The following is a 13,554-nucleotide window of genomic DNA, read 5'->3' on the forward strand; positions in this document are numbered from 1 at the left end:
AAAACAAGTCTTTAGTGTTTGTTCTCACATCAATTCCTTAGATTATTAGGTCTGACTTGCACTTTTTTTTCTAAGTTTAATTGAATAAGATGTTCGCTTGAGGCCATTGGTAATCTTTATTTGCATTTATAAACAGTAACTACATATATATACACTAAGAGCCAGAGAGAGAGAGAGAGAGAGAGAGAGAGAGGGAGGGTCTGACATGGTCACATGGCTAGACACATTCCAATTTTAATTTGAACACAAATTATTCATACGAGACCTTGGGGGGGGGGGGGGGTATCAGTCCGAAATGAATTATTCATCAAAAGAACTGACTGTCACGATTGGCTAGTAAAATGATGACTATGGCCGTAGTTGGTCAGACTATCTCTATATACTGCTCTAGATGTACATGCCAAATGTGTCTTTTGGTCAGACAACATCCAGCTTTGCACGACCAAGTGTACCAATCTATTCAACATTAAAATCAACCATAAACCGTACATCCTGTCTGCATTTAAAGTGATATTATTACCAGAATACATAAATAAAGGAACTTGCGCACAGCTTTGACCAATAAATGTACATAGCCTAAAAGTTGTTTACCATGAATAGATAGAGAGAGAAATGGGGTTTAATAGCCACTTGACACAACTCGGTAATTTCAGAACCTAGTTAGTTTATTGATTTAATTTTAAATGGACGAGGCTGTTTAAATCCAAACTGTATCAAAGCCATCCGTGCTCTACAGAGTTAATTTTAAGGTTGTCGTGTAAATAAATGTCTAATTAATAATTTCTATAACATCTGAAGCCTATATAAAGACTTGCAATAGGCAGATTTAGCTCTTGCATAATGTATGTTTAATGAATCATCAAGGATTTGAGACAAGTGCAAATTTGACAAAATATTGGGTCACTAATTAACATATATCTGGGATATCCTATTCTCAAAACAGGTTGGATGTTTTATATAAAGTTCACCTTGGGGTTATTATTATAAATCAGTACATTAAATTAATTACATTGAGAGCAATTTTGTCCCTTTACCTAGTCGGTGCAGAAAAGAAAGACATTACATCCTATTACATTTCAATACATTATGCAAGAGCTAAATCTGCCAATTGCAGGTCTTTCTTTAGGCCTGAAATGTTATCTAAAGTATTTATAATTAGACATTAATTAACTTATCCAGATCATAATGAACTCTCGATGTCATCTCTAGCCTGTGATATTTCCTGGATTAGAACCTGATCTGCTGTTCAACACTCATTGATGATTAAATCAAAAAATGGATAATCGAGACTATGATTTTTATTGTACCGACTTTAGAAATGATGATCGAGGCTATGCCCCAAATTCAATCAATAAATTCTTGGTTCAGAGTGGATTAATCGGAATGAAAATTTCAGCAAATTCCCTTTACATTATCTAGTTTTTAACTATTATAGTGAGAACTGCCGGCTCTTTATCTAATCTCCCATAATGTATCTTTAAGTAAATGTGTTTATATATTTTAATACAATATACCCTTTGTTTAGGTTTAACTAAAACCTATATATTTACATTAATATAAATATGTTATAATTGATTGAGTCATAGCTGACTCACTGGGCTTTAAAAAAAAATACCGTAAAATAGTTTTATCAACAACAATACTAGCATTACTCCTAAGAATAGATTTTTAACTAGGGTTAGGAACAATGCATATAATGTTCTAGATAAATTTTTAACTGGTTTTAGGAACAATGCATACTACTTCTAGAATAGATTATTAAAGTTGACATAAACTTGTATGAACAATGTAAATTTTAATCCATAAAGGACTAAAGGGTTTATATTGATTGAAATCTATTGAAAGTAGAAAAAGTAAGTTTTGAATGCGCAAGAACCAATTAGTTTTTTCATAAAAACTTATCCTGAAATCACGAATTAAACTATAAAAATTGAAATAATACAACATTTCTAAGTCCAACCTATTAACATTGTGTTTTAAAATCTGAATATCTCAACAGCAAGAGAGAAATGGGGTTTAACGTCCACTCAAGACAAACTGTGTCATTTAAAGACAAAATGGTACAATTTCAGTTTCAAAAATTTGCTGGTGGAAAGGGGTTCTTTAACAGTGGGGGGAAACTGGAGGACACAGAGAGAAATGGGGTTTAACGTCAACTTAAGACAAACTGTGTCATTTAAAGACAAAATGGTACAATTTCAGTTTCAAAAATTTGCTGGCCGAAAGTGGTTCTTTAACAGTGGGGGGAAACTGGAGGACACAGAGAGAACACACAAGGTCAGACATGTAACCCCACTCCTTGTCATGAACAAGTGTGAGATCAAAACCAGGTAACTTGACTCTATGACAGACCATGTAGAAAACAACACCTCTAAACAGGTATAAACTAAACTATGGTCGGGCGATGTTGTTTTAAATTAAGGTTTTAATAAAATAAATATTTTCTGGCGTGGTTCCCCCTTGTCAGTGATGCAGGACGGAGGGCCTGACAAGTACAGTTGTCTAGTCGTTCAGATGGGACGAAAAACTGACGTCCCGTGCACGTAAAAGATCCCTTGACAGTTGGAATTCGATATAAGAGTAGGCCGTAGTACCGCTGTCCGAGCAAAATTATCCTCATTGCACACTGTATGGCGTATGCCCGTCTTCATTAGCCCAGTTCAGAGCAAAACAGTAGAACGTTAAACCCCATTTATTCATTCATTCATTGATTCATTCATTACACAGAAAAACATGTTTGCAGTTGCTGGTAGCAAAGCACAGAGGTTTGTGTAATTTGTGTAGTCATGACCTGTTCTGGGCCCAAAAAAAGTAGCTCTGAAAATAAAATCTTATTCATGTGTCATTAGTATCAAATCTGCTTTGGTACATACATATTTCATGCATGGCTGCATAGATTCACAGACAAAGAACTTCATTCATATTTATTTCCCATAAAGAATGAATAAGTACCACCTCAGCAATATAACTACCCAATTTGGTAGAAATCAATCTAGTGGTTTAATAAGCAGATAGTCAAAAATGGGTGAAAAAGTCAAAATTATACAAGTCTTAGGTTTGGGATCAACAAGTGCTAGTAGGAACATTTTAATAATACTGGATCGAAGTTAGAGTATTTACATGATCTTTGGATATTTTTCACTTTAATTTCCATTTTGTTAGTTTTATATATACAGAAAAAAAATATTATTTAGAATCCTGTCAAAATATATTTGTGCATGCATCCTGTCTTGTTCCTAGTCTATGTTTATAAAGTTGAACTACTGTTCACTATTTCATTATCCACTGCAATCTTCTATAAAAGGACACTCAATATTTGAGCTTACCTCAAAATGGCTGAGAACTTCTACACGTCTTTTACTGGTTTCATCTAAATCATGTAATACTTGCAGAACTTCTGCAAAACACAAATGATGAAAAACTTCTTAGTAAAATTGTTGACAATAGTCATAAACTAGGCCAGACCAATTTTAATTTCTGTTCTTATGGAACATCTATTACAAATTTTTGCTTCCTATTTCTTGGGTGAAAAAAATAATTTAAACCAAATTTACTTGGTTGCTCTTCTCAAAAGTTTTTAGATCCAAATATTTAATTTTTGAAAGTCCATACAATAAATTGTTCACGCAAGTCATGTGGCTATATATTTATCAAGTCCCAAAGTTTATCAATTTTTTTTTATCAAACATGACAATAGAGGTGATAATATAAAGTTACATGATATAAGATAAGAAAGTTTTGATAAGAGAAAAAGTAATGCTGTCATGAATGATCAGCCTACTGAGGATAACCCATAAAAACCTGCTTAAATTAAAACTAGGTTTATTTCTAATGGGGTCCTTGGAGTATAATCAGAACTACAAATTCAATTAGTTTGGCCCTAGAAATAAATTTTTATACAAACTGTTAGCAAAATAAGTGCAGAAAAAGTATGGCTGGTCAAATAAATTATTTAAAAATATTACCTTCTAGAGTACCCTTTCTGAATTTCTTTAAGAATGGTGCCAATTGGGCTGGTGTCCATAACGTGTCTGTATGACTTGTTGATACCATGGGAGTTGTCCGCTCTTGCTTTGGTCCAGCCTCTGTTTGACTAGATGGTGGTAGAGTTAAACTGGCTAATAAAGCTTTTAATTCTGATATACTTGGGTAAACTTGCGACACAGAACTGAAGACATAACATACAGAATGTTTTACAAGTGGATCTATAACATGAATAAATTTTAATGAGTTTTTATTATTTTTCTGTCTGTGTAGACTAAATACACAGCTAAACTGATATCATTGACTTACGAACCTAGGCCTTTTACTATTGAAATTTTTTGTCATTAAATCATATGATCATTTCTCTTAAACTAAAGTGTGACTAACTCTAATAAACATCACTGTTGAATACACAAACCTAACTAATAGTCACGGTTTTAACACCTTAGTGATATAAAACCTATTTAATGACTGTTGACTGATTACTAACAATTTTAACTCACTAATAATAATAAAAATTACGTATAATGTATATAAAATGACGACTTTGACCTTCTTCTGTCATATATTTTCATTTGTAGAGTTATTGTTTGTAAGTTAAACAAACATTATGCAAGAGCTAAATTTGCCTATTGCAGGTCTTTCTTTAGGCCTGAAATGTTATCTAAATTATTAATTAAGACATTAATTAACTTATCCAGACGATAATCAACTCTCGATGTCATCGCTAGCCTGCGATGTTTATTGGATCAGGTTCCAATTTGCTGTACGACTTCCATTCATGATTTGAACACTAAATGGAGAATTGAGACTACGTTTTTTATCATACCAACTTTAGTAATGATGATCGAGGCTTGGCCGAAAACTCAATCGCTAAAATCTTAGTTCAGAGTGGATCAATTTGACTGAAATTTTCAGCAAATTCCCTTTACATTATCTAGTTTTTAACTATTATAGTGAGAACTGCCAGCTCTTTATCTTATCTCCCATAATGTATCTTTAATGATATAAACTTTACAGTGATATGTCATAATAATTATATGTAAATAAAACATGAATCAAGTTAAAAAATTTGACAGTCTTTGTCTGTAAAAAAATACATTTACTTCCCATGAAGTTATAAATACCCTTTTAAATCCCTCTTGGGATTTTAGCATCTAAGTCTCTACTTAGACTTATTTTTTAGCAAATATAGGATTAATTTATTTGAAACCATTTCATATACCTTAGAATATTGACATATTTCTGTAACAATTTCACAGCTTTTTGAGAATCAAAGCTGACAAAGTTTTGAAGAAATGAAACAAATTTAACAATTAGCCCTCCTAATTGACGATTATCTCTACCATGTCGCTGAAATCAGAAATTAAAAAAAATATAAGGTAAAATACCCAGGCAGTAGCTTTGATAAAGATTCTGCTAGGGGGGAGCTCAGGTTTGCTACAACAACTTGATAGTAGTATTTTCGGTGACCTATCGTATGACCCTTGAAATGTTTTGGTTTAAACAATATTTTATTCACAAAATGTCCATAACGACAGGACTATATATGTTGCTAAAAGCCTATATATGAGAAATTTAAAGATATAGAAAGTTAAAGTGTTTATTGGTGTGGAGATAATTAAACAGATAATATTAATAAAACAAAATGTAAATAAACATGTAAATAATTATTACAGGCTGTTCTAACTGGCTACTACATCAATTGTTTAATTTACAATAATGACTGACCACCATGGCAGCTTCATCCACACAAAGGTTTCAGAAAAGGTTGTCCTGAAACTAGGTCAGTAACAGTAACACAACACTTTTAATATTTGAGGATGAGGAGAGTGAATTGAATAAATATTGCAGTGCAATATCTATCAATTTTTTTGCATATTTTGACATATTTTAAATATACATTTCAAAAGAAAAACAGCTTTAATTAAGCAATGGTATGCTATTCAGAAATATTACAGTCTAACCATTTGCTAGTTGTCAAAACTATTTGTTAGTTTTATATAATCATGAACTAGGTACATTAAATGAGTGTTGTTTGCATCATTAGTGAGGTCCATTTTGTCTATATAATCTTTATATTTTATACCATAGAGAGATATATCAAGTGTAATAAGGTCGAGCCAATAAACATATCTTATGTCTTTTTATTCTCAGGAAATATTATTTAATTGGGAAAACAAAAAGAAATCTAACAAAATTCTCATTTATACCAATTTAAGACAGGAACATGTTGCTAATTGTAGTATGACAAACTTGACAGATAATGAAAATTAGCCTCATTTTGTGTTTCATGACTTGCAAAAGTGATGGCATACCAGTATTTCAATAAATTAAAGTAGCAATGCATAATTTGCCTTTAATGCTAACATATCAAATTTCCCATAGCTTAACAGCACTCTTATATATAAAATATCTTCATATGTAATGGTTTAAAACAGCCAATTTCTTGGTATTAGAAGGTCTAAAGGTCTGTATAATACAAGGCATGCCATATGCAAAGTATTTACTCATATGGTTTGGGGGTTATATTGATTTGTAAAAAGATAAATCAATAATCTCAAATGTGTTTATTGAAAAATGTTATAGGTCTATTTGAAATTAAATTGTGATATCTTAAATTTATTATTATTTTTTAATGAAGGCTTATGTTAATAATATAACATAAATCAGAGAAGTTTTAGAAGCCAAAGGTATTTTATCTTGGGAAAAATTTATTTTAATTGAGTAAGATATTCATCTTTTAAAAATATTGGGTGTGTTTCATAAATTCCCCAAGCATGCCCACACATATTATATGTTTGTAATTGACAATTCTCAATAATTTCTGTTATCCAAAATACCAAAATAGTACGAAATTCAGTTCATCGATACGCATTATTTCCATTGAAGCCTGAGAGTAAACCAAATGCCAAGGTCACGAAAACAGCATGCAAGTTCAAGGCCAACCCACCGATACATAATGAAACAAATAATATGCAATAAACTCGTTAATTTCATTTCTCTATGACAAATCATCTGAAAACATTGATATTGTAACCATTAGTTCAACCTGTCAACAGTTTTCAGTTCAGAAGCACATTTGTTTAAATCTGTATGCCAGCTGACGAAAAATGGAACTGCTCAGGTGCAATCAATTTTATATAAAATCTATCAAAATTCAATTTTAATTTACAATTGATCTTCGAGAAATGCTTAAAATTTCAAATTTGATTTTGATTTTAGTTAAAATCTATTTTAGTGATTTTACCTTAAGTTTTTGTGAAATGGAGCCCTGGCACCGTGTTCACAAAGCATTCTCATACTTAAGTTAAGAATTTACTCAAAATTATTTGTCTTATTTTAACTAAAACATAGCCCTTTATAAAACTTTTGTTGTTTCTAATGTATCAAATACATCAATAAGAAACTATGTGCAAAGTTTTGTGTTTCTGGATCAAAGACATTTCTCATAAGCAACTGTAATCCGGGTATCATTTAATTTTCTGTATTTAGCATGAATTTTTTTAACATACATTCAATCTATGTTTAAAAATTCGTAAAAAAATTGTTTAAAATCACCAACAATCATCTAATTTGTACTTGTGTCCAGTTTAAAGCTGACCATTTAATTTTGATAATGAGTGTCAAAGTTATAAGTGTTTAATTTCTCAATCACTGTTAAAAAATAAACAACCTAATTGATTATTGATGTATAATGATTCATTTTTGAACAGTGGTCAGGAAATTAAATACTTGTAAATTGGACACTCATTATCAAAATTAATCAGTCAGCTTTAAACTGGACACATGTACAAATTAGATGATTTTGGGTGATTTTAAAGGGTCAATCCCGATAATATTTTGGAGAATAAAACTGCTTAATTTTGTGTTAAAATCCCTTAAAATCGCCTACAGTAGGACCGAGCAACTAACTCAACATATGCGATACGTTTCAAACAACTTAAACCCGTCAGTTTTCATCTGGAAATGGAGACCGGTGCCCCAAGCTGTATTATGCGGTGTCTGGATAAAAAAAGACTTTTATTTTGTAGAAAAAGGTGAAATTTACCTTTCGTTATCACAGCACATGGGTCATTCATTGTATAGACCTCTCAAGAAACGGGACTCGATTAACAGGTCACCCAACGAAAAAATGTACCCGAAATCTTAAAAGGGTTACGTGTCCGGATAAGCACTTTTGACGTTCACGCGCAAACGACTCAATATTTTGAACTTAAATTTTGAGACAAGGTTACTACACCATTCCGCTATAATTTGGCGCTTAAATTTCATAAATACTCAGACTTTTATTTATGTTCAAATCGGGATAGTCCCTTTAAATGATTTTATGTTAAACAAATGTGAAAAAAATTAGTTCTAGATATACAATATAAACAGTGATTGAAATTTGAGTAAATTATACTTAAGTCTAAGAATGCTTTGTTAACTTGGGGCCTGACTATAAATGACATATATAGTGCACAAATTTCACATTAAATACCTCACTGTAAATGACATAAAGAGAGAGAGAAAAATGGGGTTTAACGTCCACTTGACACAAACTAGGTCATTTTGGGACTAACATATGGTTCAATTTTAGTTCAATAATTCACTTGTGCGTAGGGTTCTTTAGCAGTGGGAGGACCCTACTCCTTGTCATGTACAACCGGGGAATCGAAACCACGCCAGTTGACTCAATGACAGACATTATAATACAACGCGCACAACCCCCTCGTAAATGACAAAAATACGAAAGCATGGTCAAATTTGAATTAGACAGAATTGATTGTGTCCAATCAAAATCTATTATCAAATAAATCTTTACCTCTATAAGACTAAAATAAGCATCATATATTTCAGCTAATCCTGACTGTTGACAAGTAAATATCTGAGGCTGGAGTATATCTAATATTCCAAGGACGTGTGAAAATAACAACAAATAATTCTTGTTACGAAATTCTGTAAAATGTAACTCTGTTCTTCCCTGGAGTAATGCAGCTATCATAGGTAATTGCCTAACATATAATAATAATGAAAATATAATAATAATAAAATATTTGGGTCAAACAAAAAAATATTACTTGTTAACAACCAAGTTTAAATAATAAGTTACAGATTTTCGATTTTACAGTGAACTAATATAATTATATGTATGTATTCAAAGAATGGAAGCCGATTTCCAATAGAATTTTTGGAGATTTAAAATAAAATTTTCATTGGTTAACACTAAAAGTAGAAATTTAATACATTTGTAAGCTTATCAATAGAGTTCACAAAGTGTAAAATATTAATCTCAATGTCAACATTCTTTTCACTGATAAGCCTTGTGACAGGTATTCCAGAAAGATTAAGTATACCAAATCTACTAATGCATTAATATATTGAAAAAACTAATGTAAGTAAAAATGTACCTGAGAATCAGTAAGGGATGTTCTGATGCCAGTTTGCGGCAAGCTATGTTAGCGTCGTACATACGACTCTCTGCTGCCTTGCCAGCCCGTGCTCGACCTAAAGCTGTTATCATTCTGTGTGAAATCCCATCAAGCTATAGCGTAAAACACAAAATATAATAAAAATATGAAATTCAGGCCTCCTAAATTGCTCAGTTAGCTCCAATTTGCTTGGATAAGATCTACCTTATTTTCGAGTTTTAAATCACAATTGAACACATTTTCATTTAGACAAACTTTTTCTTTATTTTCACAACTTGAAGAAGGGAGCAAACCCCTGTACTGTATTGAATGTTACACTGTAACCCAGGTATCGTTTAATCTTGTGTATCTAGCACTAATTTCTATCACAGTTGTTTTGTTTAAAAATTCATAAAAACTGTTTAAAATCACCATAAATCGTTTAATTTGTACATGTGTCCAGTTTAAAGCTGACTGATTAATTTTGATAATGAGTGTCCAATTTACAAGTATTTAATTTCCTGATCACTGTTCAAAAATTAATCATTATACATCATTAACCAATTGGGTTTTTTTTTTTTTAATAATGATTGAGAAATTAAACACTTGTAAATTGGACATTCATTATCAAAATTGAATGGTCAGCTTTAAACTGGACAGAAGTACAAATTAAACGATTTATGGTGATTTTAAACAGTTTTTACAAATTTTTAAACAAAGATTGGATATTACGAATGTGAAAGAAATTAGTGCTAGATACACAAGATTAAACGATACCTGGGTTACAGTGTTATCTGTATCATATTCCACCACAAATTTGTTGGGTCAATTTCAAGTGGAGGGAATTGTGTAAAAGACAAGAAATACTTGTGTTAAAACTACATTATTATTTACTGACCTGACTCTGGCCTTGTTCTGAGTTGTAAATTTGTGTAAGGAGAACATTAGGATCAGATAACCAGTTCAATAAATAAGGAAATTGTAAATATAACTCCAGTAACAATACTTCATATTCTCTCTTTCTCATACTGTAAAGGTCATGGAAAAAAAACAAAAAAAACTTAAGCATATATATATATTGACAGTCAAAATGTGAGTGAGGCTTAAATACATAAGGGCAAAGAAATGTTAGCTGAAGAGAAGGGAAAATTCCTTTATTCTTTGCTTTGATGTTGTGTTTTCAATCTGATTAAACTTAACTTTATTTTTAGCTGCTATTTCAACAATCCTATCACTCAACGTCTAATGCTAATGCATAGAAAACAACTAGTCATACGTACATAAAGTTACTTGACACGAATTGTACAGTAAAATGTTCAATGTAATGCCTAAGTTATTTTTAACACATTTTACAAGAAGACAAAGCATTTGAAGGCCCACAATAGCATTTTTTTTTTAATAAACTGACATATTACTGAAGCAGGATCTGGCATGTGATATTAACCCACTCACCTATTAGCTGTAATTTTTTTTTGTACATGTGACACAACTAGTTTCACTTTATTATCGTTGCCACATAAACTCACAATTAACAACTCCATTCTTTTACTCATATCTATTCTCTCATTGGTTGATTGTTGATCATGTGATGTTTCTTCAATAATAAAATCTACGACAGATAGAATCTGTTGATCGGTTAATCCCAACACATCTTCATAAAGTTCAGTCTGCATGGGATAATTCAATATACTCATTTCAACATGGTTAACATAAGCTATTAGCTTGTTTTGGTAGCCAGTAAATGAAATATTGTTTAAATCAAGTAACAGAAGGGTAATAAAAATTTTCATTATTTAAAAATCAAACACAAATAAGGATCAACTTGAAGGATTGTTTGGAATGATCTTTTTCAATAAAATTCAGTCTCTACTTATTAAGCATAATGTGTGTTTGTGTGTGGCTGTCTTAAATTCTACATTTTACTGTTAATTCTAGCATATTCTCCTTTTAACTGACTGTTTCACAGTTACTGACCCTTTGGACAATTGACAAAGAAAATGACAGGATCAAATCAACGGGGATGGACAGTGTTCTCAATTGACTTTAATGTTATTTCAATTCCTTCATATTCCGAACTACCAATTTACATATACATGGACTATAGGCATATTCTATAAACATCTTATGATAGAACTATCAATTTTCATTCTACATATATAAACATTGACTTACCCTTTTAGAACTTTGTTCTCTACCCTGCCATATTTTTGGAATGTGTAAGCAAGCCCATAGAAAATCTAGTACAGCTGTTGGATCAAAACTAGAAAAACAATAAAGTGGAATTATCAAATATTATATGGTCCTTCTTTTTTTTATTACTCCACATATGGAGACTAGTCCATCAACTAAATGCAACAATATTTTATTATCTTCAAAATAAAACAGAGAGGGACAGAAATGGGGCTTAAGTCCACAACATACTAACTAGGTCATTTTATGAACTAACATACTGTTTTGCTTTGGCTTTTGCACGTGTGTTTGACAGGTGATCATATTCGTTGTCCGTACAATAGTGGGATTGAACCCAGAACTTGCATACTTTATGATATACATTTGCTTGTTGGATCATTTGGCCACCCACCCTCAAATGAATCAAAGGAGAGAGAGAGAGAGAGAAAGAGAGAGAGAGAGAGAGAGAGAGAGATGGGGTTTAACATCCACTCGTCCACTCGACACAAACTAGGTCATTTTGGGAGTAACATATGGTTTAATTTTATTTCAATAAGTTGCTTGTGCGTAGGGGTCTTTAGCAGTGGGAGGAAACCGGAGGACCCGGAGAAAACCCACAAGGCTAGACAGGCGACCCTACTCCTTGTCACGTACAACCGGGGATTCGAAACCATGCCAGTTTACTCAATGACTGGCTTTATGATACAGCGCGCACGTACTAACCATTCGGCCATCTAACCGAATTGTTTATACCCTACCTTGACTCTGTTTCATGTGACTGTAATAGTTGAGTTATACATTTATTTAAAGTTTTCCAGCTTCCTTGATGTGTCAACAGTGCCAATAAATATGGATGATTCTGTTTTCTAGTACAAGACTTTCCATTGGTTACACCTTTAGCAAATATGAGTTTTTGCTGCAAGGTGGGATTTGATTGGATAAGTTCTGGTTCCAATAATTCTAGCCAATCAATGAGTAGAGATGCTGCTGATTGCGAAATAGTGTTTCTATATTAATAAACAAAATCATAAATTAAATGCAAATTCTGGGACTTGCTATGGATGTACAGGCTAAAATACATTTAAATGATCGTTTAAAATGATTTAACATCCCTTAATAATTTTAAACTGTAGCTGGATTGCGCTAACAATATTTTGCAACAAAGGGCCATAACTCAGCAAATTTCTATCCAAAATGTATGCAACTGAATTGTTGTCTTGATTAATAAGATGTTTTCTCTACAGTATTATTAACAATAACTGTGGACTTCAGCTAATGAATGTCAACAATATTAATAAAGATGATATTTACCTTTGTTGTGAATATAAGATGATATCAGTAGCCATGTTGGCTGCATTAGATGATGATGATGATGTAGATGATGATGACTGTATTGTATCTGTCATACAACTATCAACAAGTTTCTCTAGTTTAATACTACCACTATTACTAAGTTTCTCTAATCCTGTGAAACAGAGAAATGGGGTTTAATGTCCAACCACCATACTTGAAACAATTTGAGACAAATATACTATTCAAAAAAAGTAGGGGATATTTGATTTTGGGGGCATAATACTAAAATATGCAAATGACTACGAAAAAAGTCACTATAGAACCTAACAGAAGAAACATTTCCAGTTACATGTGACGCCCAAACGCACCAATAGCTACCGCATGGAATGCAGGTGATGCTTGGGATCATCATGGGGGTCCAACCCAAGATTTGCACGACTCTGACTTTGAATGTTACAGTCATTGTGGCATTGAATTCCAGGGTGGAAACATCAGTTTAATTGTTTTAGTGACCAGAAAACAAATTTTGATATGCGTCGGCTTACCCAAAATGAAAGGTTACGTGTCCTTGGCCTGCTACAGATCGGCACAACACAGGCGGTTGTGGCGCGGACGATGAATGTTTCTCAGTCTGTCATAAGCAGGCTATGGTCCAGATACCGTGATACACAATCTGTACAGGACAGACCACGCTCAGGTCGACCAAGGGCGACAA

The 13,554-nt window shown here is 32.3% G+C and overlaps 1 protein-coding gene across 1 annotated transcript in view; it reads right to left on the reverse strand.

Moving 5' to 3' along the window:
* LOC126810441 (integrator complex subunit 1) overlaps nt 1–13,554 on the reverse strand; it is a 41,766-nt gene that overhangs the window by 6,050 nt on the left and 22,162 nt on the right. Inside the window, exons 34-43 of the mRNA XM_050535514.2 lie at nt 12,858–13,011; nt 12,305–12,553; nt 11,550–11,637; nt 10,830–11,044; nt 10,276–10,405; nt 9,378–9,511; nt 8,792–8,981; nt 5,210–5,337; nt 3,966–4,168; nt 3,327–3,397 (exon numbers count right to left, since the gene is read on the reverse strand). Of these exons, the coding sequence (XP_050391471.2) occupies nt 3,327–3,397; nt 3,966–4,168; nt 5,210–5,337; nt 8,792–8,981; nt 9,378–9,511; nt 10,276–10,405; nt 10,830–11,044; nt 11,550–11,637; nt 12,305–12,553; nt 12,858–13,011 (1,562 nt within the window). The remainder of the gene's footprint in view (nt 1–3,326; nt 3,398–3,965; nt 4,169–5,209; nt 5,338–8,791; nt 8,982–9,377; nt 9,512–10,275; nt 10,406–10,829; nt 11,045–11,549; nt 11,638–12,304; nt 12,554–12,857; nt 13,012–13,554) is intronic.

The sequence above is a fragment of the Patella vulgata genome, chromosome 2, assembly GCF_932274485.2.
Source record: "Patella vulgata chromosome 2, xgPatVulg1.2, whole genome shotgun sequence".
NCBI classification, from domain to species: Eukaryota; Metazoa; Mollusca; class Gastropoda; family Patellidae; genus Patella; species Patella vulgata.